At 41.6% G+C, this 25,221-nt stretch overlaps 1 protein-coding gene across 1 annotated transcript; it reads right to left on the bottom strand.

Moving 5' to 3' along the window:
• Window positions 1–171: 171 nt before the first annotated feature.
• On the bottom strand, window positions 172–24,560 carry kmt2b (lysine methyltransferase 2B). Its single transcript, XM_022761958.1, has 37 exons — window positions 24,194–24,560; window positions 22,453–22,531; window positions 18,708–22,277; window positions 18,394–18,575; window positions 18,083–18,202; window positions 17,655–17,841; window positions 16,972–17,203; window positions 16,815–16,882; window positions 16,466–16,723; window positions 16,181–16,287; window positions 14,952–15,077; window positions 14,029–14,142; window positions 13,662–13,808; window positions 13,473–13,565; window positions 13,243–13,360; window positions 13,004–13,117; window positions 12,581–12,765; window positions 12,333–12,434; window positions 11,676–11,786; window positions 11,404–11,480; window positions 10,893–11,122; window positions 10,682–10,785; window positions 10,406–10,543; window positions 10,008–10,166; window positions 9,788–9,905; window positions 9,606–9,684; window positions 9,344–9,504; window positions 9,087–9,254; window positions 7,846–8,969; window positions 5,822–7,503; window positions 5,260–5,360; window positions 4,693–4,830; window positions 4,312–4,564; window positions 3,995–4,102; window positions 3,796–3,879; window positions 2,705–2,834; window positions 172–2,584 (listed from the first exon to the last, which is right to left on the bottom strand). Exons 1-37 carry the CDS (start codon window positions 24,521–24,523, stop codon window positions 2,309–2,311), a joined length of 11,373 nt encoding a protein of 3,790 aa, XP_022617679.1. The 5' UTR covers window positions 24,524–24,560; the 3' UTR covers window positions 172–2,308.
• Window positions 24,561–25,221: the final 661 nt, after the last annotated feature.

Raw genomic sequence — 25,221 nt, 5'->3', positions numbered from 1 at the left:
ACAGATTCTGGGAGAGATGGTCATGATAACTTCAGGTTTTGACTAGTGCTTTGCCATCCTTCATTGCACACACACACCGCGCATAAGATCTCTCAACACACACACACACACACAACACACACACACACAACACACACACACACACCACACACACACACACACACACACACACACACACACACACACACACACACACACACACACACAGGCTCTGCAGGACATTAAAATCAAGCTACTCTTAAATTATCATCCTCTCGTTTTGCATCAGTATTCCCAAACATCTGTCTAAACAGCTGAGGTAGAATCCTTGCAAGGAGTTGGGAGTGACTCTGCTCTTTTTGTCAGCTAGGTGATTGACACATGTTAATCTGGGCTCCATCCCAGTGATTGGACATGCAAAAAGGAAAGGGGATGAAGACAAAACATGATGGAAATTTGCTCTAATTTTGGAGCGAAAGGGGTTGAAAAAAAAAAGAAGATGATCATGGGCTTGGGAAGGCAAACAGTGCTCACTTTACTCCTGTGGCTGATTCTAAGACCGTCAGTAATCTATCATAACAAAAAATAAAAAAAATGATTTTTTTTTAATTTTTTTTTTTTTAAAATACCTGCTTTAGAACAATTTGTCATAAAGGCTTAAATGCATGACATAACTGCCCAAAATGGAAATTCAAGTAAATTAGTGAAACCAAGGACATCATTTGTAAACAATAAAAAAAAAAAAAAAAAAAAAAAAAAAAAAAAGGATACAAATGGGGGAGATCTCCTAATACACTAGACCGCCACCGTTTATACAAAGCACAACCTTTTACCATTAAAAGTATAAATCAAAACATGAATAAATATACAATTTAAACAGTGTGTGAATTCAATTAGCCTCATCAATGACAGCACTGAACATGGACTAAGAACAACGTTAAACATTATTTTAAGGTGCTGAGTGCATTCTCTCAGCTCCATTTCAGACTGACTTTTTTGCAACAGCAACATCTAGGAAGTCTGTGCACCGTGTTCTTAAAAAGCCTGGTGCAGGAGCTGAATGCACACACTCAGTGGCGATGCTTTATACCAGTGCCATCCCTGATTAAGAGATAAACTGTAGCAAGTTTCACAAAGATGAAGAGAATTTGTATGTTTGATGGTTATTTCTGTGCAACTGTAGGGCAGCAAAGTCTTATTGCAATAGGTAATGAGCATCTGCCATGAGAGTAATAAAATATATATTTAAAAAACGGATATTCACCATAACTCTTCACTTTTGGCTTGGGTAGTGTTTGCTACATACACTGTACATCAAGACAAAAAAGTGTCTTGTTTCCATCTTTATAAATATGACACTACTGACAGAAAATTTTACATTGCAATAATCTATTTTTAACTCCACACAGGAAGAGAAAAAGAGAAGAAAAACAGCAGACCTAAAGTCTGAAAACTAGCAGACACTATATTCCAATAACAGTAAGAGTACTGCTTGAGTGCATAAATTTAAGATACATGATCTCAGCAGGGTGAATAAACAGCTAAACAATTCCTGATTCGCAGGACATCTTAGTCCAACTAAAGACGCTGAAGACCTTTCAAAGCTTAGCACCATGGTTGTTCTGTTATTCACGAAAAAAAAAGTCTAAAAAGAAAAAATATTAACAACGTGAGAAGTGTTAACCGTTAGATAAAACGCACAAATAAAGGTGTGGGTGAATGTATGGCTCAATAACTGACTTCACCACTGCACGGATGGGGCTATAAATGTTCCCATCACTGGAGGATGGAGCATTTGTGATTACAAGTGTACTATAGACAGACACACCCCTCCCGCCTAGAAATGAATAAAAAGTATAAGGAATCCCTCAAATGCTAGCTATAGGTTTTCAGCAATGATTCAAACAGATAAGGCTTGACGTGTGTATCAAAGAAATTCTGTTGGAGTCGATCATACAGATCCAGGAGCCGCTCATATTTTAAATTTCCGGTTTAAATGTCTTGTTGTCCTGCCTCCACAATATTAACTGCTGGGGTGAGTTTGCTGTGCCAGCTGTACATCTGAACTCCTCACAGGCAGAAGAACCTTGTGAACACAAACTTCTCAAAAGTTAATGAATTTTCTGTGCAGGTTCTCTTCCTCTTATTTTCCGAACCATAAAATGTCCACATATCACTTCTAACTAGCCAAATGTTATTGACTGGTCTCATAGTGGCTAATTCCCTTGCTGTGTGGACTGCCCACCTCCTCCCCAAGCCCAATCCAGTGCCACCTTACTTTAAGGCTTACTAGTAAACAGGATCCTCCCCTTCTCATTCAAGTGATCGCTCAATTGAGGAAACGCCTACATCGCCGGGCCCCACAGTTGCAGTTGAGTTTGTTGCTGGCGTCTTCAATGGGGAACTTGTAGTCATAGGTGAGCTCCTCTCCCCTGTAGATCTTCCTAAGAGCAAAGATGACGATATGCTTCCGGCCTTCCACGTTGATCACTCGTGAGTAGCAGTTAGGTTCACAAGAGTGGTTGATGAATCTTGCTGCGTTGCCATGCATCGTTGCATCCACCACATCAAAGTCATCAATGCGGAACATGTAACAGCCAATACCCTGCAATGGCAAAATAAAAATAAAAACTGCATCCTCTAACCTTTCCCAATTTTAACCATCAATTACTGGATAACTGACCTACATTAGGATGAAACTGATAAAAAGAGAAGACCGACCAACCTTGCCATCGTAGTACTTCTCCCTTTTGTCAGTGAGCACTGAACGGATGACTATGCCTGCATATTCAATAACCATCTCCCCCGCTTCAATGTTCCTCTTGCAGAAAAGACCACGGCCATGGATAGCAGACCTACAATAGACACACATACGTCAGACAAGCTCATTTCCTGGGATGTTCAAGGTGGCAACAGTGTTGATAAGTCAACTGTGAGTCAGCAGCTAGTTTCTAGATATGAACCTTCCAAGAACTTTAGTCATAACAGATGCTCTACTGCATCAATACAATAAGCTCATTTATTGAGACACCGGGCTAGTACACTGACAAATCTTACATGTCAAGACGTAGTAAAAAACAATTCAGAAATCTCTGATCAGGTCAAAATTTTAATTTGACAAATACTTTTTTGGTTTAAAAAAACTGCTTACCTGCTGAATAACAATATTTTTTAAAAAGAACTATTTACAGTAAGACAACATGGCAGTAGACTCTCAGTCTTGTTTCAGAGATTTGGTGTGTAGCCTGGTTTTGCCCTTTGAGTTTTCCTCTTAGTCCCTCCCATCAAAATGAAACTGATGGAATACATGTGCAACAGCTTACACATTTGTGTCATCTTATTCATGGCATGTGAACATGCTGAAGTTTGGAGTCCTATCTTTGCTAAATACTAGCTTTTATCACAAAGAAGACAAGAGTTGCAAAAACATTCTTCTAGAATTTAAAACCAAGACCGCATCATATTTGGCAGTGTGCAGCTTTCCCCTCCCTTCTTTGATTAATATCTTCTTGCTCAGGCTCTACTATAACCACACACTTCCTGTTAGTACAACTTGTTAACATGATTACAACTTCTAGTTTGAGGAGCTCTGGCACTATTTTCACAGAGCATTTGTAAAAAGATGTTTAATTTGTCCCACCCAAGATGTCTATCAGTGTATGACTGTGCGCATGAATGTGATGTATGAATGTGAATGAATGATTGAATGTGGCAAGTATTGTAAAGCGCTTTGAGTGATCAGTAAGATTAGAAAAGCCCAAAGTCCATTTACCATTTACCATAGAATTCTTATTATTTTGCAAATGTAGTTCTGACCTGTAGACGCCTACAGCCTCCTTGGATGTTCGTTCTAGATGTCTGAAGCGCATAGCCATGGGCAACTCCAAACTAGTTGCCCGTCTAAAAGAAACAGCAGAAATTAAGTCATTAAAAACATTAAAAAAAACAAAAAACAAAAAAAGAATGCATTTTAACCCAGCCAAAAATCTACTAAACTAAAGAGGTGAAGCCTGACCTTGTGGACTTCAAAAGAACCTCATCTTCCTCATCATCATAAGGCCCAATATCAGGAAGCTGCCGATGCTGGGAAGCCAGGAAGTTAAAAATGTCAAACGTGGACTTCCTGTTAAGAGAAAAGAGAAAGTAATGTCAGGTCCAGAGGACTATCAATTAAGCAATTCAAAAAGTCAATTACAAAAAGTTAAATACTAGTTAAAAATACTCTTGTCCACCCAAATTTTTATCATAGTACTGAGTGAATAGAATCAAGAAAGACTCGAGATCAATAAGCTGAACTGATCCAGGAATTAAAATTGATAAAAATGATCATGCCTAAGATAGAGCTCGGAGCGGGCACAGCCGCTTGGATTGACAGGCAAGTCGTCCTCTTGGCTGAACAGTTTGAAGAAACGGAAGGTATGGCGATGACAACGGTGAGCTCCTTGAAGTTGCTCTAGCAAGAACACCACTGCATCATGGACCAGACCCAGCATACGGGCACCAGTGATCCTCTGAAAGGTAAGAGGTCTCAGCCTCGCAATTGCTCGTGCCTCCTGCACCCCGTCTATCACTGCTTTCCAAGCCACTGAAAGGAGAGTTGAGAGTAAATGGAGTGAATACAATTAGCATAAATGCCAACAGATATACTATAATCAAGAAACTCACTTTATTATTTTGTTAAGTTAATTTTGAATTTTTAAAATATAGCCTTACCCTCGATACTGTCCGCCTCTACACTGAAACCATCATCACTGGTTATCTCAAATCGTAAGTGTGGTTGGTCTCTGTTAGTTGGACATTCCTCATCCTCTTCAGACAGCGGTGATTCATCATCTGAGGGCAAAGCAGCACCTAATAAAAGATAATATATACAGTCAGCCTTTCAGACTATTTTTCCACTTCCTCTCACAGTGGAAAGGTTGAGGCTGAGTCATACTGTAAACATACTATGTGGGTCTACTCTGTACACAATTTCTATTGAATGTACGTCCATCCTGAAGGAGGGATCCCTCCTCTGTTGCTCCTCCTGTGGTTTCTTACACTTTTTCCTGTTAAGGGAGTTTTTCCTTGTCCTATTCAAGGGTCTAGGGACAGAGGGTGTCGCTGTATAGATTTGCGATTTGTGATAGTGGGCTATATTTTAAAAATCTGACTTGACTATTCTTAAACATTGAGTCACATCCATTAGTTACAGTCATAGCATACATGGCAGACATTCTGAACTCATTATTTTTCCATTCACAGAAATCATTAAATTATACATTTAAAACTCAAGATTACCAGAGTATTTCTTCCAGTCAGTCAGGGTGCTGTGTCCAACTGGTTCCCAAGCATGCTGCTTGCCTTGTTCACCCCGGGAGATGTAATCCCAAGGCTCTGACCTGAGAAAGATACAAGTACTCAAGCTTTTCAAAAAAAAACTTTTAAACACAAACTATATACATTTAATATATGCATACATATACATCGCTTACAATGGTAAAGGGTATTTTATCTGACATTTAGCTTTATGGAACACTTTCTATTCATAACAATGCTTTCAGTGTAAGACTGATCATCTATGCAATATACTGTTTCCTGACCCACAATGGAAACACTGACAAAGTATTGGTCTAGACAGTCCAAAAAAGATGTAAAAGATTACATCTAATATTTAGAAGCACAGCTTGTCAAATGTAAGGATTTGGGTGCTTTTCTTTATCATATATGATAGTAAATGAAAAGTCCTTGGGTTTTTCATTGATGGTCAGACAACACAAGCAAGATATTTTAGACTAATCAGAGTAAATGGTAATAAAAATAATCAGTAGTTGCATCCCTACTTAAGATGAGTAAATCTTACCCTGTGCTATCAGAATCACTTATGTGCTCCTCCTTTAACTCGTCCAGGTTTAGTACTTCTTTCACTGTTGGTGTCTTGATGCGGACTCCTGAAGCCCTGCTGGAGATGCTTTGGCAGGCAGGTCTGCGCCGCTCCTCATCCTCACTGATGGGTTCCGGCTGCAGGAAGTCAACTTTAGACTTCTTTGTGACGATACGGTCTGAAAGTGAAGACACTCTTTTCATGCGGACGTGGGTACGAGGGCGGGGAGCAGGAGCTGGTGCTGGTGTTGGTGATGGTGAGCGAGGTGACACTTGACGCTCCGGTTCAATTAATAGACCAGGTGGCAAAACAAGTGAGGAGGGGCTAAGTGTTCGAAGTCCACTCCACTTGGGGGTGTAGTTACTTGCCATTGCTTGATTTATAATTGCTTGGGCACTTTCAGCAGGAGTCATGGGAGGATTCTTAGTTGACAGAGCAGGCTGTCCTGAGGCCTTGGATGACTTGGACTTTTTGGATGCATTGGACTCCTTTTTCTTCTTTGGTTTATTCAGTTCTGGGGCAGCTTCATCTTTTGATGTTTTTGCATTCTTCCTTGGCTTCTTCACATTAACTGATGCCACTGCACCGTTGCTGTTGTGAGCGAGCAGCTGCGTAATTGTGGTTGGATTCTGAACTGCCGGTGTAACTGACGGAGGAACTGCTGTCGCCACGTTTGCCCCAGGGTGAGGAGCAGTCATGTTACCCGCTGCTGCTAGTGTGGCTGACAGTGCGTTGCTTTGCAAAAGGCTTGCAATCTGAGTGACACAGTTATAGGAAGGGGAGTTGGGAGTGGGCAGCTGGAAAGTGTTGCTTTCTGGATTCTTCACAAAGATCTGCCCAAGGCGGTTCACCAGCAGGACGTGTGGCGTAGGATCCACATTTGGACCTCCCACCTCTTTCACAGTAAGAATGGCATGACCAGGTAACGCCTGGGGTAGCACTGGCTGTTGAGGTTCTAAAGCTGGCCTGGGAGTAGAAAAGTTGATGGAGATCGTGTGACCAGATGCAGCTTCCTTCTGCACAGATGAAGAGCTGTAACCATTTAGGATCACAGGGGCTGAGGTGGTTTGAACTGCTGTTGGAGCAGTTGAACACTGCGCTGACAGCCCAGAAAGAGATGGTATTGATGCAGAGGAAGAAACAATGGTGACAGCTGTAGAACCCAGCGGCTGTGTTTGTGTGGAGTAGATAGGTACAGAGAGAGTTTCACAAGTTCCTGCTGGGGGACAAGTGCCTGATGTAGTTGATAGCACTGGATCATTTTGAGGGGCAACATTTAGCAGTGTTTGTGTCACATCTCCAACAGGAGTGAGGGTCGTTAATTTAGTAGACAGAGGCTCCATGGATGGGAAGGTTGCTGAATCTTGTGTTACTGGCTGAAGTGTAATACTTGTTAGAGGAGGCTGACTGAAACCAGGTAAGCAGGAGTACATCTGCAAGGAGTCTACAAGGCCTTGGGAGGAGTTTTGTACATCTGTAGACATTAAAGGGGAGGGCTGAAGAAGATCCAGCAAGGCGCCCTGACTTGTGTCAGCAGCATCCGCTAGTGAGGGTTCCACTGTATTGCCTGTTAAGTGGTTCATTAACACAGTAGACCCCTCAGTTGACGATACAAAATGGCTGCTGTCAGGCTCTGAATTCAGGGGTTTACAAGCTTCAGACTGTTGGTTCTCAATTGGCGTGCCCTCTAGCAAAGGAGCCATCTCAGTTAAATGTGGACTAGGTTCACAACTCTCAAGAACCAGAGCTGTTTCAGGGGCAAACCCTAAACTGGAACCCTGGAATAACCCCTCTGAATATGAGGTCTCAGGCACCTTTGTGAGTAGGTTAGGCAGAGCATCATGAGCTGGAGTAGGAAGCACAGTCTCCTGATTTACTAAAGGAGTGTCAGAGCTTTGTTCTTTGAATGGAGAGTTCGCAGAAATTTCCTCATTTAACTGACTAGCATTAGAGGATTGAGGTGGGTCTTGAGGTGAACTATCTGTAGGACTTTTGCTGACAACCGAGATGGTAACCGATGAAGAATCTGTGTGCTTATCATTGGATGATGCTTCGGGGAACAGGCTCTGAACAACTTCTGTGTTGTTTGTAGTTTCTGATCCAGGGACATTTTTATTATTCAGGTTTTTGGCTTGTATCCGAGCTTGAGTAGAACCCTCAACTTTCTGAGGATCTTCGTTGGTTGCTATACTTGTATCACTTTCTGTGCCGTCGTCAACACCATCCAGTTGAGCCATAGGCCGGGAGGAAGGGGAGGAGGGAGACTTGGACAGATCTTTTGATACGGGACGACTGACTATTGTCCGTGAGAAATCAAAATAGTGCTCCATATCATCATCAGAAGAGGTGTTTCCTAAGTCGTCCCTGGCTGAGGCAGCAGATCGTGGTAGGTTGGCAACAAGGGTCTTCCTCTTGTGGACGTCTTGGGCTCTTCCCCAAAATTCCTCTTGATCATCACCTTCAACTACTATCTGCCCCCCACAGTTCATTGCTACGCCTTCATTCAGGAGTGTCTCTTCAATCTCCAGTTCTGTCCTCATCTCTTGGCCCAGACTCAGGCTGGGATCTTTGTGGAATGAACTGTAGGGAAATTCTTCTTCATCCTTCTGTTGGTCTAAGTCCCCCTGGGGTGACGTACCATTTGCTGGAGAGACATCTTCAGGCTCTGGTGATGCTAAGAAGTTGTGTGGCACCTCGACCGAGTCTGACTGGCTCAGATCAAATGATAATCGAGTTCTGGGTAAATGTATGGATGAAGAGAAAGACAGACTTGGAGAAGGAAAGCTTCCTGCACTATCCTGCCAGGGAGACTGGGGAAAGAAAGATGAGGTACAATGGGTCATTGTATTTCCAGGGCATCGGACAGAGGAAGCACTTCTACCTCCGACTGGGCGGGATGATGGAGAGCTTATCAGGTTGTCTGTACCAAGTGGAAACAGTGGGGAAGTGGGAAGGGAAGATTTTCCAGCACGAAGGGTAATTGGTCCAGGCAGAGGGCCGAGAGGAGGGGGCGACATGCGACTGCGTAGGCCTGGTGTTTGCGAGTGTGGGCTATGGCGACGAGCCCTTCTAGTCTCCTCCAGATCACTTATGGTTAATATGTGGTGGGGTTTCAACTGGGCTACCCCTAAGAAGAAAACAGAATTAATCAGCAGCTTAAGACTTGCATGCTTTTCATTGGATTGATTGACTTGCTGCTTGATAAAATATTCTTACCAAAAAATTCTATGAATTTATATTTTACCTGGGGATGGAAGAGGTCGGGACATTCCTCCAGCTGGTCTTCTAGTTTGAGGATAACTGGGAATCTTTGGCCTTGCTCCATGATCACACTTGGAGGGAGGTCCGTGGACAAAGCCTTCCTCCATTGGCGGTTGGGATTCTGTTATATCAGTCTCTGGGGCTTCAGATTCTGATGATTTATCAAAACAAATTATTAGTATTGTTATCTATAAATTTACTTCCTGATGTACTTCAGTTTTTCAGTGAGAAAACACGCACCAGGTAGTGGACAGGGGCTGTGAGCAATGGTGCGGTTGTCTCCTTGGTCAGGCATCTCCTCAACAGGTTTCTCAGGCACAATGGGCCGGACCTCCCTGACTGTACATGTGTATTTGCACCGGCGCAGTGGATTAACTGTACTCCAGTACCAACGAGAACACCTTAGTAAAGAATAACAACGTTTTAAAAGTCTTTTTCATTTAAAATATTTAAAATATATATCTTCATTTAATGAAGTGAGAAATTATGAAATACAACTTACTGAAAACCCACAGGACACAGTTTGCCTTTGCTAGCTGAAAGTTCTGTCAGCACACCTAGTTTGTCTATTTGTAAGGAACCTGTGTAGTGGCAAATTAGATACCAATTATTAGTTTAACATAACTTCATGTTAGTAAATGTCAAGGAATGAAAGAGGCAATCAACTAAAAGAAAGGTTCTTACCAATCATCACATTGATCAGTTCTGGTTCCAGTCCTGTCAAGAACTTTCTGCGGAGGCTGATCCCCTCAAAATCCACATACACCCTGCGGTTTACCTCGAATTCTTGACCAGCTATCATCTGTACAAGGACAAGAAGTGATAAGACAACAAACACTCAAATTTCAAACCTTGAAACTGTAGCAACATTCATTAAGAGACAATATGGAAGAGCAAAACTTACCCTGCCACTGATCAGATGTCTGTGTTTGTAGCAATAGACCTTCTTATCATCCTGGAACACACAGTGACGGGAGCGGGCACACATGAAGTGATAGTTGCTTTGACAGGATGTCAGGCAGCAGCCCACTGTGGCACCCGTCTGGTTGCAGCGTTCACATCGCTAAGAGGGGGTTGGGTTGATGGGGGTGAAGGATGAAATGTCAAACTTACACAGTAAAAGCAATTAAGTAGCAGAGCCTTACTTATGTATTGTTTTCAAATTTTTGCTTTAAAATATCACTAATCGCTGTATTTACAAATCTGTATGTAATCAAAGTCAGATTTCTAATAATATAGTAAATAAATACACATTATTAAACTAACAGGCAAATCAGTTTTTATGGTAGAGTAATAACCAACCATTAAGCGCCCTCTTGTGACAGCACTGTGTACATGTAATAGAGAGCCATTGTCCTCTTCAAACACCTCAGCTGACCACAGACAGCAGTTGACATGTGCCCATTCATTCTGGCCCAAGTACAGCAACCTGCCTGCTTCCTGTTGAACAACACAAAAGAAAATGTGAAGCCCACTGCATAACAAAGAAAAGATGTGTGTCCAATATTTACAAGCAGTTCACCAAGTTTACAATGTACTATGATCTACAGTTCATTTTCATGTTGATGTATTACTTACATTAGGTTTGAGGTCTCCAAATTTTTGGCACAAAGAGCACTGTCTCTCATCATCTTTAGACCATCCAGTGTCTAGATCAGCTTTTGAAAGCCGGCCCCTTTTCCCTGTATAAATGTGCCATCAGTAAGAACTTCAAGGCCCAAACACTGTGCAAGAATTTTTACAAATAAGTATCAAATTTCATGATCATCTCTCCTCTTGATAGCGTTACCTTTAAATTTGAGCCTGACAGCCCTGCTGGTTTTGAAGTGGTTCTGGCTTGTTGGCTCCCCAGACATCGGAGAAACTGCCTCTTCTTCCTTTAAATCTAAGCTTTGTCCATTGTCCTCCTGCACGAGCCCCAGTGGAGCCCTGGACGAGAGCTCCTCCCTCTCCCTCTCCTGCCACTGAGCGTAAACATGCTCTGTAGTTGGAGGATGAACAGCATGGAACAGCATCCCCCTATTGAAAGAAAGAATTAATGAGTTAAAAAGCTTATAAATATTTCTTGTAACGCCACAGAGGAGTGCATACAACTTTCATATATGTAAACAAGAAGGTATGCTGTACACTAAATACATCATCATGATGTACTACTATCTCCAGGTAGTACTTTTAAAACACCTTCAGAGTTCAAATTAGATTTCTATATTTCATTATTTTACAGGACAACGTATGCAAAGAATATTTTTCAAATTAATGTACACATGTTTACAAACCAGTAAATGGAAACTATTACTCACATAGGCAAGTCTTTGGTACAAGGGTTCCACACCTTTGGGTCTTGGCTGTTGAACCAATTAAATACCTCCTCGAGGAGCTGAAGAGAAAAACCACATCAGTCACTTATAAATGCTAATGCTTTTCTAAAACTATTACACAACTTCACTTTGTTTTTCAAACTACCATTACGAAAAGAGGAAAAAATAGGTTTTAGCACTACAAGGATCCTTTCACATAATAACAAAAATATTGATAAATGAAAGAGCAGTCATGCCCTCAAGGTTTACACCACCTTTAAGTAGTAAGAGCGTGCCAGGGCAGTGGGCCTCCGCTCCTCTGGAAGATCCTCTTCTTGCTCAAGCCTCTTTCGTACCACCTGAACCACATCTTCATGGAACATTTTCTGTAAAAATAAAAATAAAAAATCTTTTTTTAGTATCCATTAGGTTCATATCTTAGTTGCCCCTGCCACTGTAGGCGTCGTTCCCTGTAGAACACTTGTTGTAGAAACACGGTTAGAGGCAGTCTTAATAGACAGCTAGAGACGACCACAGACCAGTGAGAGGAGGAGCTTTCTTTAAATTTCCTTTTGAAAACCAATTCAGTGGCCTAATTTCAAACTACATTTAAGTCTATCCTTTTATATCATTTGTCTGTCAGTAACTTTATATCGTCTGTACTCCATAGTTTCCTGTCTGGCAATAATTAGAGTTCTTACATATCTGAAAGACTGCGGTTACATGCACACACTGAAATTATTCCAACTAAAGATTTCAGGACATCTGTTTACATGGGATGTGATTTAATACTTTCTGCTGTTTACATGTGTAGAGTGTCTCTCAATTCTTACTGAAATAACGAAGTTTAAAAGCTTACACAATTTAACACTGAATTTTTCCCACAGTGGTACTCAAGTGGTCAGACACTGAATAAGAGGTTGTTTACTCACCAACGTAGTATAAAGGCCCTTGTCAAATTTCTTGCCTACAGCTCGGAGGTCACAGGCTGGCTGTCCTTCTATTCCACTGTCAGGATCGACCAATTTTTCACACTGCAGCACAAACCACAGCATATTTAACATCCTGTATTTAATGTACTTGTTAAGTCTTGCAATAACTCTGACATATATACACCATGTAATAGCCTTATTTTTTACATAGCACATTTGAGTAGTGTAGCAGTAGCAGAGTGTCTTACCTGTGAGCAGGTAACAAGGTGCTGGGTGAGGGTGGAGGAAAGCAAGCAAGCTAGAACCTTCTCCACCCCAGCCCTGAGCTCAATGTAGAGGAGCTCTCTCCAGGCACTGGGCTGGGTCACACTGCATGGCCGACATGAATACACTACACTCTCTGGCAGGCTGGACAGGATCTCATACAGCTCATCTGAAATAATTTTACAAGAGAGAGGAGTTTAGCGGTGGAGATGAGGAGAATTCACCTCTAAACAAAATACACACAAACCTAGAGCATCTTTACTGCGTTCTAAAGAAAGCAGGAATCCACAATAAAAAATTTGAATTGTTTTGAATGCATGCTCAACTATTAATAGTTAATAACAAATAATATTGATGTTATTAGTTAGGATACTTTTATCCTCAAAAACATGTAGAAGAAAAATTACCTGTTAGATCCTCACACTTGGCATGTACCCAGTGGTTGCAGGTGCCACACTGCATCATCTGACTGTCATAGTCATTGTCCTCATAGCACTTGAAGCAGATTGGACAGTAGTTACCTTATGAGAGAAGAATAAAGATGCTTAGCCACAACATAGATTGGTAATGTAGGTATATAATACAGAACTGGACATATTATCAGATGATTAATAAATGTACTGTAAAGGTTAAATTCTCTCCTCACCCTGTTCATAGAGTTTTGAACAGTCTGGACAGAGGCCTTTGTCGTGGTTCCAGTCAGTGTCCCAGCTCTTACCTGGTGTGACGCCACAACTTTTACACCTGATGCATGTCATACAAACCTACACAAAAAACCATCATATTAGCACAGGCAACCAATGTGTTCCTACTTCAGCATGTAACAGTAAACATACATGACTTTGCTTTTTTGAAGAAGAAGAACCAGGAACATACCCAAGCTTTTCTCTTCTTGTTTTGTTTTGGATAGTTGGGTCCCAAACAGGAAGCATGATAGCAGTTCTGGCATCGTTCACACTCCAACAAAGGCTGAGGGAGACATGAAAAATGTGATGTTTACTGACTGAATTACTTTAATATTGACAAGTAAAATATCCCAAAACAAGCCAAATTCGCAGGTTCTACCTTTGAGTGCTTGTTTTTCCTGCCGCACACATGGCAGAATTTGCAGCGACGACAACACCAGTTTTCCTTGTTCTCTTCAGAGGGGCGCTCTGCTGGTTCAAGGCAAAACTGGTGGAAGGGCTCACAGCACACTTGGCAATATAGCATCTGAAAAAAGATATTCATATAATCAAAAAATTGTCATTACATAAATTTAAAATGACAAAATTATTATTTCTTATCCGTATGATACTGTGTAACACGTGTAATCTATGTACAACAACACTATAAGAACCAGTTAACAGTTTATAAACTTAAGATGGTCAGAATGACAAGTAACAGATCAGCAGTTTCAATTAAAATACAGCAGAATGTATAGAGCACTTACGTCATGTTGCCCTTTACTGGCACAAAGGAAGCAGACGTAGGGTGGCATGAGCGGTGCAGAGGTCAGTATACTTAAACCACCCATATTCCAGACATTCTCCAAAGTACAGTCCTCCTGAAAATGACACACAACACAATAACAACATAATAATGTATGAGAGAAGGATCACAGTAGGTACCAGTGTAATTTTGCGGTCTGCTGACCATCATCCATTAAAAAAAATAAATAAACAGACACATATATAGAATTTTTTATGTCATGCTGTGTCAGTTATGATGGAACAGTGTTTACATGTTACATTTTGACGAGTGGTCAACAAAGATTTTTAACTAGTCATGGGGGTATATTCAGTTTGGAATTAAGAAATAACCACTGACCTCTAGTGGGCAAGATTAATTACTACATCAGTGACATGGCATTGTAACAATCTGAGATTAATACAATTTCTAAGGAATAAATAACATTTGATCAAAAAAAAAAGTTAAAATGTTAAAACCCAAGTTTATTTTTAGAATGAGTGGCATCAAACAGGAATCATATGCCTGTTGTACCCACTGAACAGATATAAGAATGTAAGAAATAGGTTTATATTACAATGCCAGCCATCACTGCTGGCATCACCTAATGCCAGCAGTGATGGCTGGCATTAGGGGAGTGACTCTGGGACGCCAGTGATCACTGTCTAGCCTCCTGGAGGTGTCGTGGGACCAACTAGACGAAACACTGGTGAAAGGAGGTTCCCACCTGATGACCCCAAAGACATGTTAGTTATCACTGCTCATTAGTCTGTGTAGCTGATTTAATAGTTATCATAGGGCTTAGGGAGTTATTCACTGAGTCTGGTCCAGTTTTTACAGCACAAGCTTCTTGTGTTTATCCTAAAAAAAACAAGATTTGTCATACACTGTAAAAAAGTAACATACCTTGAAGTCAACCCTGATTTTATGAGTAGGTTTAGAAGACTCAACATCTCTCTGCTCAAACCCATGGGCCAAAGCTGCCAGGACACTGGGAGGAGTCTGTTCCAAAGGAACCTGTGGTGTCTGACCCTGAAAGACAACCATAACTTAAATTGGGGCAGAAAAGGTCCTTAAATTATTATACATTCACTTTTAATTGTGCGTTCCCATGGCCATAATGGATGACATGGCATGTGACACATCGACAGACTGCAACAGAGAACATGAATCATGGGGTCAGAATATCAGGGTGTGATGTAAGGTGAGAATTTTGCAGCTGCTGTTTTCTCTGATACGATTAACAACAGTAACCTAAAATAATGGCATATTTAGTTTAGTTTACACTGTGCAAAATTGGAAGTTCCCAAGGAAGATATTTTGGTGTGGGCCGGGGATTATTCACAGCCCATGCTGACCAATTTCAGTTCTTGTGGTCTCCATGTGGTATTTCTGTAACCGCAGTAGCCCTGAGTCGTAGGTACATTTGTGAGGCACCACATGTCAGCTATGGAGGAGTCAACAGCACAGGTAGGGTGTCTCCATAACAACTTTTTAACCCCTTAATACACAGCCATAAATCAAGCCTCCATCTGGATAATGCTCAAAGTGGAAACTAATGTGGCAGAGTCCAAATGATGATTCTAATGTGAAAACAACTGGGCACATTTACTGTATCTGAGTTAAAACAGAGCACTAACTTAAATTGAAATGATGTAGTAGGCACCAGTATTATATGCTGTAGTTGAGGAGTGGCTGAACAAGAATTAGAACTACTGGCAAGTAGCAGTGCAGACATTTCTTTTGGAAAAATAAAAACTGTAGAAATGGAGCTGCAGAAAGAGACAGCATGGCCTGGATTTTAGAAAAAGGAACAGGAAGGAAAGGGGGGAGGTGGGGGGGTGGGGGGGGTCTTAGCTACACCAGGCCAAAAGCTGGCAATATACAAACAAAACTGCATTTGGCGTTTTCTCAGAGACAAAATTGGCTGGTTTGTGACAATATGTTACTAATTGGGATCAATCCACACAGTGTGCCAATCCTGGCCAGCTAACCTTTCTGAACATTTTAGCAGAGCCTTGTTTGCCACCCTCCGACGGATTGAGTGACACTTAGCGTGTCAGTGCTAATCAAAAACAAAAAACTGCCACAAATACAAATTGTGTAGGCTAACCATCAAACTCAGAGCTACCCACCTTCTCAGGTTTACGTCGAGCAGGTTGTACACGGTGTGAACTGGACTTGCGATGCCTGACTTCATCATCTGAAATGTCTCCAAGGAATCCATCCAGTGAAACAAAGTCTTTGAAGGACAGGAAAAAACAGTTTATTATTATGAGACACATCACAAGCTTTGCACTCCCACAAGCAAAACAATTCTACAATTTTAAAGAAATGTGGTGTTATGTAGTATTAAGAAAAAAATATACTAGATCATATATAAAGCATCTATCTCAACTGGATTCTGAGTGTTAACTTACCTTGACTGAAACGGTGTCCAGAGCCCCTTCTCCTGGCTGGCGAGGCAGAGCTCGAGACAGCTTTGTCATCTAGATCTGAGTCGTAGTCTACCAGGTCAAAGTAGACGCGGGGTTTCACAACACGCTTTGGTTGTTTCCTTACTGACGGACTGTGGCCGTCACCCTGGAGACCAGATGGTGAGTCTGCAGTGCCCTCGTTCCCTTCGTCATTACTTGAATGACCCCCGCTAAGCGAAGATCGCCGTCGCTTGGAGGCACCTTAAAAGAAGGAGGAGGCATGTAGCTGGCACGCTGAATGTTATGGAAGTATACAACAACATGAGGCTTCCATGCTCAAGTGAAGACTTACCTTTGGGTGCTGTTCTTCCACTGAGTCTGCGTGCTTTCCTCTCTTCAATCTGATCACATCTCTTATACCTTGTGATATAAAACACAGAATTCTTTATTACTTGTGAACACCCTGCTGTGCTCCTCAACAACTCATAATTAAGTATAAGTCAACTTACACACAACACTGCCGTTTGGTGTTGGGTCCACCAAACTTTGGCTTGTCAAGGCAGTTCATGCACTTGCCACAGTCCTCCTCATGGTTGCAGCCTTTGCATACTCCACATCTCCGAGAACGATACCCAAAAGGCCCGAGTCCTTTCCTTTTCACAAAGTTCGACGGCTTCTTGACCTTGGTGACCTTTGGATCTGACAGCCCAGGACTGTCTGATTCTGAGGGAGACCCAACATCTGCAACAACAAACACACATTAAGAACGGGAAACCAATACCAGCCACATGTTGCTAAATTTCATTTTTCTGAAGTGGTTCATTTTTAATTTTTCAAAACGCATTTTCAGTGACAGATAAACCTGGTTGCATTATTTGTAAGTTGGAGTATTTAGCAGACAAATCAAAATAATGAGCATAAATAGTACAGGTGAAATGATTCATATATAAACGCTGGCACTGTGATTATGGATTATTCCAATTATTTTAACAGTAATTTTAAATTAAAAAAAATAATTAAATAAAAAAAATCAAACTGAATCAAAAACCCTGTCAATTCTCTGTCAGAATTGAGAAGCTGAAACTAATAGTGCCACCACTACTACTGATGCTGCCATCAAGACACAAGAAACTTTATGAGCATATTTAAAGAAAGCTAATCCAGATAAATCTGTCAATCAGGTCACATCTACCTTTAGTGACGGCTGATGGGGAAATGCCACTTCTTTCATGCAGAGGCAAGGCGCTCAGTCTGGGAATGTCATCTGGTACCAGCGCTCGAGGCTGCCCCAGCACCACAGATGCTGCACGACACACGTGCTTGATTCGCGGACCTCCTGCTCTGCGGAACTCCTGGCACAGCGGGGAGATGAGCTGAGGCTGGTGAGGAGAATGAACCAAAACAGAACAAACACTGATGTGAAGAGACAGGGGGCTCAAGTTTTTTTTACAAATCTGAATCACTGTTCGTACATTTTAGTACTTTACACTGAACAGATTTATTTTGCTACGTTTTGACTGTAGTAGACGGTTAAATAAACAATAATAAACATTGGTAAAAACCAGAGACAGAAACGAGATTTTTTTGATGGAATTCCGGCCTATTGATTTGTTCGCTCACTTGTCCTTGAGGTGGCTCTGTCTTGACAGGAACATCGGCATCAGGCTGCACCCTCTGCTTCCTCCTTTGTCTCTTGGAGGTCATATCTCGAGACCTGGCGCTACTCGGACCAGATAACAGCTATAGGTTTAATGGACAGAACAAGGCATCAATACAAGCCTCAGACAACTAGAGAATCACCTTGTATCATCAATACTTTTATATGAGGTTTTCCTCTTCTACAACAGGTTCTATTACACAGAAATTATGTAATAATGAACAATAAAAGTCTACGATGACTGAAAATGTGCTTGTGTTGATCATGACCTTACCCCAGATGACTTAAGCTGTTTCTGCTGGTCAATTTTAATGAGCTGGACCTTGGCTTTCCTGAGGAGATTGAACATTCTTTTATTTGCACCAGTGAGGCGTGCCCTTTGTGAAGCTCCCTTCTCCACGGACCCAGGGTAATCACCTTCACCTGTGCCTGAGTTCTGTTCTGACTGCAGCTCTCCTGTGGATATAAAGTAATATATGCCAATGACTGGTCCATTATGAGGCTCGTTCTTCTAGGTTGCATAATTAATAGATCAAAAGTTGTTTGCTTAGCATTAAATAATCTTACGCTTTTAATCATTTTGCTTACCTGAGTGAAGTTGGACAATGTCTTTCCCTGCTAAATCCTCCTCTTTACCGTGCTGCAGTGCAAGGGACTTGGAGTTCATAGTCCTAACACACACCGAAACCTTTCTCACCACTCCAGGGGTATCAAGGTCTTCTATCTTGAGCTTGGACTTGTCCTTCTCCTGCTCCACATTTGTATTCCGTTGCCTAAGACTGATGCTCATAGCCTCATCATCAAGTCCTTCTGCTAAATCAACGGGAGGCTGAAGAGGTTTATTTGCACTGTCCATCTCTGTTGTATTTTTGCTTTTGGGAAGTACCGTGTGCACCTTCTTTAGCCTTTGATAAATCTTGAGGTGGGCTGTTTGTTTATTAAACTTAGGGAAACTTTTCTTTTTCTGAGCATCCAGGAGGTCAGTAGATAGTTCTGTGGGCTTATCAACTGGTGTAGATAAAAACAGATCCTCACATTTGTTCTCTGGAGTTTTGTCCAGTGTATACACTTCCTCGCTAGACTCCTCTGGCACATGCCACTTGAAACTAGAGTTCTTTAGAAGAGACCTCTTCTTTTCACTTTTGCCACTTTTTCTCTCAGAAAATAGGCTGTCAGCTATATCAATGTTGTCCTCCAGGTCCTGAGCTGAAAACAGATCGACATCCAGTTGCGCTTCACTCAATATGTCCTCATCGTCAACTGGCAGGATAGGGGATATTGCTCTGCCAGTCCCATCATCTCGTCTCTTTCCTGGACGTATTTGCAGGCCCAGCTGTACACCTTTCTTTGGAGAGTTTCTTCGAGGCAATACGGACATTCCAGCATCATCCATGAACCTTTGCGGGGTCTTGATCACCCGCGAGGATCTGGCACTTACGACAGGCATAATGAAGTGCTTGATGTTTTTTACAAACTTTGATTTACCAGGTGGGGTCTCTACAACATCTGCCTGTCCCCCATCAACCAACGTATCTGTTTCTTCCTGCTTCAAACTATCTTTTTCAAGACCTATTTCTATCAGCTTAGAAATTATTTTGGATTGTGGTTTTGGCCTTTTAGACCCGAAAAACTGAAGGCCTGACTGTGTCTTTTTGTACTTTTTATGTACTCCAATAAGTCTGGAGCTTGGGGCTGGCGTGGTAGCTGCCAATGGGGTGGAAATTTCGCTATCCCCTTCAACAATTTTCTGACTTTCAGATATTTTAAGTGGAGCAAACTTCCCATCTCTGCTCCTGTGCCTGTGTTTCTGACGCTGCCCAATCAAACTTTTACGTCTCTTTTTTACTTTTTTGAGAGATTTCTTTTGCAGGCACAGTGTTTTTGGATCACTTTCTGCTTGACTTTCTGACACCAAAGATTGTTGACTATCTATCAGCTGAATGTCTGTTTCCTCTTTTACCGGTGCCTGTATCTGCTCTTCTTCCACTGACACAGTGTCCTGTTTTGCCTCTGACTGGGTGCAGTCTTTTGTTTCTGGCTGACTTACCTCTGTTACTAAAGGCTGAGTATCTTCCTTTAGTACAGACTCTGTGTTAGTAGCTTCAACTGTAGCAACCTCTGTGTTAACAGCAGTTTCAGCAGCAGTTTCAGGGGCGACAACAGCTTTCTTCTTTTGAGCAGACTTCTTTTTCCCTAACTTATTATTTCTACATCTTCTAGGTTTGGAAGGCACAGGCAATGGTTTTGCCTCTTCGATCTGTGGTTCTACCTCATTCTCCACCTTCTGTGGAGAAGTTTCACCTGGCACTGGTGAAGGATCCTCAGCGACCTTTGATAAGGAATCCTCATCAGGAACTTCAGTGGAGCCTATACTTGTCACCTGTGAGGGGTCCTCAGCCAAAACCTGACAAGAGTTTTCAGGAAGAACATGTGAGCTGGAATCTTCAGTTGAAACCTGAGAAGAATCGTCAACGTGCACCTGCGGAGTATCCTCATCCTGCGGACTTGTTCTAAGTCTCCGTTTCTGAGTGGTCACTGGCTTATGACTGACAGACTTTGTCTGTGGTGAATCAAGGCTTGATGTCCTCCTCCTTAGTCTCCTAGCTGGTGTGACTTCAGGATCCAGACATGAGGATTTATCCTCACAAACTTCACTGGAATCTTTCAGAACATCTTCTTTCTTCTCAGGCACAGGACTAACTTGCTGAATTAAAAAGGATGGCTTTGAGCTTTTATGTTTACCAGGAGAGGAGACCTTTTTAATCTGAAGGGGTGGGACAACTTTTCCGCAATCAGTTTTACTGATTTCTGGAGATGGTGTTTCAATTACGTGTTCCACATCAACATCAACATGTAAAGTGGACTTTTCCTCCAATGACACGTCAGCCTTGTCTTGGGAACACTCATTATTGTCTGTGTTTTCAATCTCCTGTGGGGTTGAGTTATCCAGTTTTGATTTTTTATCCATGCCATTCAAACTCTTGTTGACACTTGTGTCACAAAAAGTGGACTGCTCCACTTCACTCACAGTCTTCTCTACTACTTTGACAGTGTTTTCAGCATCCCGTGTCTGACTTCCTCCCTTCACTAATGTTAAAGACCAGATAAATTTTCTCCGTTTTTTCTTTCGAGCTGAATTCTTCCCACTGGCCTGTGCATCATATTTTGGGTTTCTGACCCGGATCAACTTTAAACTTGGGACCATCATGTCCTCTTTTTTCAGAGACAAACTGTCACTTGGCTGTACAGCTGAATTATCAGTCTCTGTGGATGATAGACCATGGTTTTCTGGCACAGTAACATCCTTATTCAGCCTCTTGCTTTGCCTTCGTCTGTCACCTCTCAACAATGGTTTTGGCTCCACTGTTCTAGAAACTTCTGATTGTGACTCCACCAGAACGGCATCACTTTTGCTCAAACTCTCTGGTTCAGCTGCACTGTCTGAGACGCTTTTAGAGAGTGGGTTAGTGACTCTATTGCTTCTACGAATCACTAGTTGATTAGCTTCAGACATTTGCTCGGTTGCAATTTCCTTATGCTTTAATTTCTTTGCATTTGTTTTTGGCTCTTCAGTCCCGCTCTCCTTTGCAGTGTCAAGTGGATCAGCTGATTTTCTGTCTTTTGATTTTTGGTCATCAATCACAACTTTGGCGCTAGTCTGGCAGACAGGCTCTGTTGTCTTTGAAGCAGATCTTCCACGCCTTCTTGCAGGTACATTCCCCCCTCCCTTATCTTCTGTGCCATGTTTATCCTCATGTGGTTCCGTTTTTAATTTGACATGAGCGCTTGAAATCTCATCACCCTGAATGTCCTTGGTTTTAGACTGATCCTGAACTCCTTTTATCTTCAACTTCTTCACAGATTTTTTATGAGGCTCCTTTACAGTTTTCATTTTCTTTTTGGCCACCAACTTAATAGTAATCCTTGGTGCTGCTGATGAGGCTCCGCTTTTAGTGGACTGTCGATCCATAGTGTTTTTTCCTTTCGAACCTTTCCGACAATCCTTTGCAGGCTCTGCTTCAGGAGATAAGCCGTGAACTTCCTCCAATGATTTTACATCTTTTGCTGGATCAGGTGGGGTAATAGCTGCCTCCACTGCTGGCGTTTTAAGCAGTAGCTTCTCACTTTGTCGTTTAGATTTTGCGTTGACAGCATCACCTACAAAACAAATAGATATTAAATGTTGCAAAATCCATATCTCCTCCGCTGGATGCAAAAATGTAATAGAAAACAAGCCTCATTTATACCGTGTTGCATTTTTAAAAAACTTTAACTTGTGTGTTGTTCATGAATTACACCAAATACGTTATTTTGTGCAGTGACATGTCCTTACCTTTTGAAGGGTTTTGTCGAGACCATACAGGCCCTTTGGAGCCTTTTCTCTCAGCTTCAAATCCTCTAAAGTCATCCCCCTAGAAGAATAAAATCAGTTAATTAACACTTGAAGCAACTTAACACCACTCTGCTGGAGGCTACTAAACCATCAGCAAAAACAATTATATTTGTTTAATTAAATGTATTAATTTTGAATTTCAAAGCATATAACATCCACAACAGAGACCAAGTTAACATGTTAAGTTAATACAGTGGGTTTCAAAAGTCTGAGATCACTTTTCCATCCACTTGAATGGCAAAGAGGTCTCAGAATTCTGGACCCCACTGTAGATGGAGGTACAGTCTCTAAATGTTCATCATGAAGAATGGATTAATGTCCAGCATTACGATTAATTTTTCAATACACCAATCAAGACTATGTATATTTATCTTAGCATATTGGACAAAAGGATATGTCTAAAAATAATAATACTAATAATAATAATAAGAAAAAAAAGAAAAATATGTTATTTGCTGAAGATTATATAGCAATAATATCAATGACAGAAAACAGAAAATTGTTTGCATTGTTCCACATTCAAACCAACTATTACATTCATCTAATTTGAGTTACAATACATTAAACAGTAATATGGTCTGCATTACTAGCAACCAAAAATGCATTTGCAGTTTGGGGGGGGACTCTCTGAACTTTCCATGTTGGAGTAGCATATAATCTGGATTATTTACCACCGCAAGCAAGATCACAACTCTACAGCCTTTGCATGAATCACACTTGAGTAGTTAGGACGAGTCCCTACACCACCGACAAAAACTGCAGGGAAAGGTGGGACTGTAATTACCATAAGCCCCAAGTACTGTGCATCTCCATGCTTGCAGCTGTGACCTGAAAGCCTACAAACAGCTTCACTGGTGTGAATGAGGACGTTAACGACTACATGTGTATGAGTAAAGAGCTTTCAGTTCCAAGAACAAGGGTGCAACTGGATTTGGCACACTTCTGCACCACCATTTAAACCTGTCGTGAATGGTAGCTAGCAGTTAGCCATCCCCTTCTTTCGAAAGCATTTAAACTCACTTCTGTCTGTAGAAAAGCTACCTAGCTAAAAAATAATATCTTATTATCCGAGTGTTTATATGTGCGCTACGTACGTTAGTCGTGTAATAGTTTATTCTGTCTTACTGAAACTAGCTAAGCAAACAACTCTGCCCGCATCTGGACAGCGTATTAAAACAGAGCAGTTAGCATTAAGCGGCTGTGCAGGATACCGAGGCGCTAGCCTTCCCGTTCTTTGTGTTCGCTACAACTAGCTAGTTGCTACTCTGGCCCGATAACGAGCGGGCCATAGATGGAATAACTGCGGTCCCTGTTTACAAATTGACGTACTAACTAACTAGCTTTTTGAAAAATATCTCCTACTCATGTTTTCAACCTATAATATTTTAACCTCATAGAGAGTGACTAAAGGAACAGTACTAATGTAAGTTAAAAGTGCTCAGCTTCTTTGTTGAGGTGGTATAGTGTTGCGACTGTTCAATAAATGTCATGGGAAGCTCCACTGTGCTAACATTAGTTAGCATTTACTGTTAGCTCACCAAGCTTGAAGCTAATGTTAGCCTAGCAAAAGGATGTTGACATTTCTCCATGGCACTTATCAGTCACACTGCTGGGTACAGCACTCATTCTTGCACATTTAACGATCAAACAAAATGTGAGAAGATGAAATAAAGATACTAACTCCTGGTTCGGTTTGGGACCTCACCTCTTCACTCCCACTAGAGCTGTATCCAGCCTGGCCAAGGATCTTGTGGCTCGCCTCTATCCCAAGTAAGCGCAAGTGAGACTGGTCTTCGTTTAACGACAGAACCAGGTTTGCGGGCCTTGGCCCTCCGTTAGTCACATCATCAGCTTCTAAGCCTGATCGTCCAAGTTGCCATCGCTTCTCAGAGCGCAAACGACTGCGTGACGACCAAGGCCGACCGGGGAAACGACCTCTGGCCGTAGCGGTTCCACCTTGGCCTCCTACGGCAGCCGCGGTTGCTGATCCGCATCCCGCTGCCGCCATCATTGCTTCAACAACAACACACACCGACGGCTAGCAGTTCGAGGAGAGACAAGAGGGAAGGCGCGAGATGGGAGGGGGGAGCCGCAATGTTGCAAGGGAAAGTGAGTCTTTTCGGTGAGGCTCCAGCGGGAGTGGGAGGTGGATCGACCTCTAGTGGTGGATGTACGTCAAATCTCGCTTCAGAAATGTATACACATTACATCTCAGGCTGTGCCACTTCGTTCTTAAAACTATACTGATTGTATTCATCGTAATCCCACTGAAGGCAACTGAATTTAATTCACCAATCATTTCTGCTTAACTATTGGTGGATCCTATAAATTAAATTTCTAATTGTCTTGTATGCCGTTTAAAATGTTCTCAAAGAACCAGCCAGATTTCATAAATATTGATGAATTAAATATTGCAAGACATGTTATCATAATAAACGTGTTATAAATTGCATCAAAAATACCAAACAGGTTGGTATGAGTGTGGGTTCATCATGATGAGAAAGGATTTGGAAATTACTTCTTATTTAAAATCACTCCCATGATAATAAACTTGAAAAAGAAGGAAGCTCTGATATAACATGATTCAATAATATAATAATAAAAGTGACAGCCTTAGATAAAGAAGACTTCATGGTGAATAAAAACAGCCATAATTAACATCTGGCAGAGGAAATAAGATGCAGAGAAGCTGATGATAAAGAGAAATAC

This window comes from Seriola dumerili, unplaced genomic scaffold (assembly GCF_002260705.1).
Source record: "Seriola dumerili isolate Sdu_G_001 unplaced genomic scaffold, Sdu_1.0 BDQW01000433.1, whole genome shotgun sequence".
Classification (NCBI taxonomy): domain Eukaryota; kingdom Metazoa; phylum Chordata; class Actinopteri; order Carangiformes; family Carangidae; genus Seriola; species Seriola dumerili.
This window is presented reverse-complemented; position numbering and strand designations above follow the sequence as displayed.

Bases quoted from the DNA above. Each gene is read 5' to 3' on its own strand.
- kmt2b (XM_022761958.1), bottom strand. From the start codon at position 24,523: ATGATGGCGGCAGCGGGATGCGGATCAGCAACCGCGGCTGCCGTAGGA. The intron at 12,766-13,003 runs GTAATTTTTCTT...AAATTATTTCAG, and splicing joins CAAGTGTGAGGATCTAACAG to ATGAGCTGTATGAGATCCTG. The intron at 2,585-2,704 runs GTTGGTCGGTCT...TTGCCATTGCAG, and splicing joins AGAAGTACTACGATGGCAAG to GGTATTGGCTGTTACATGTT.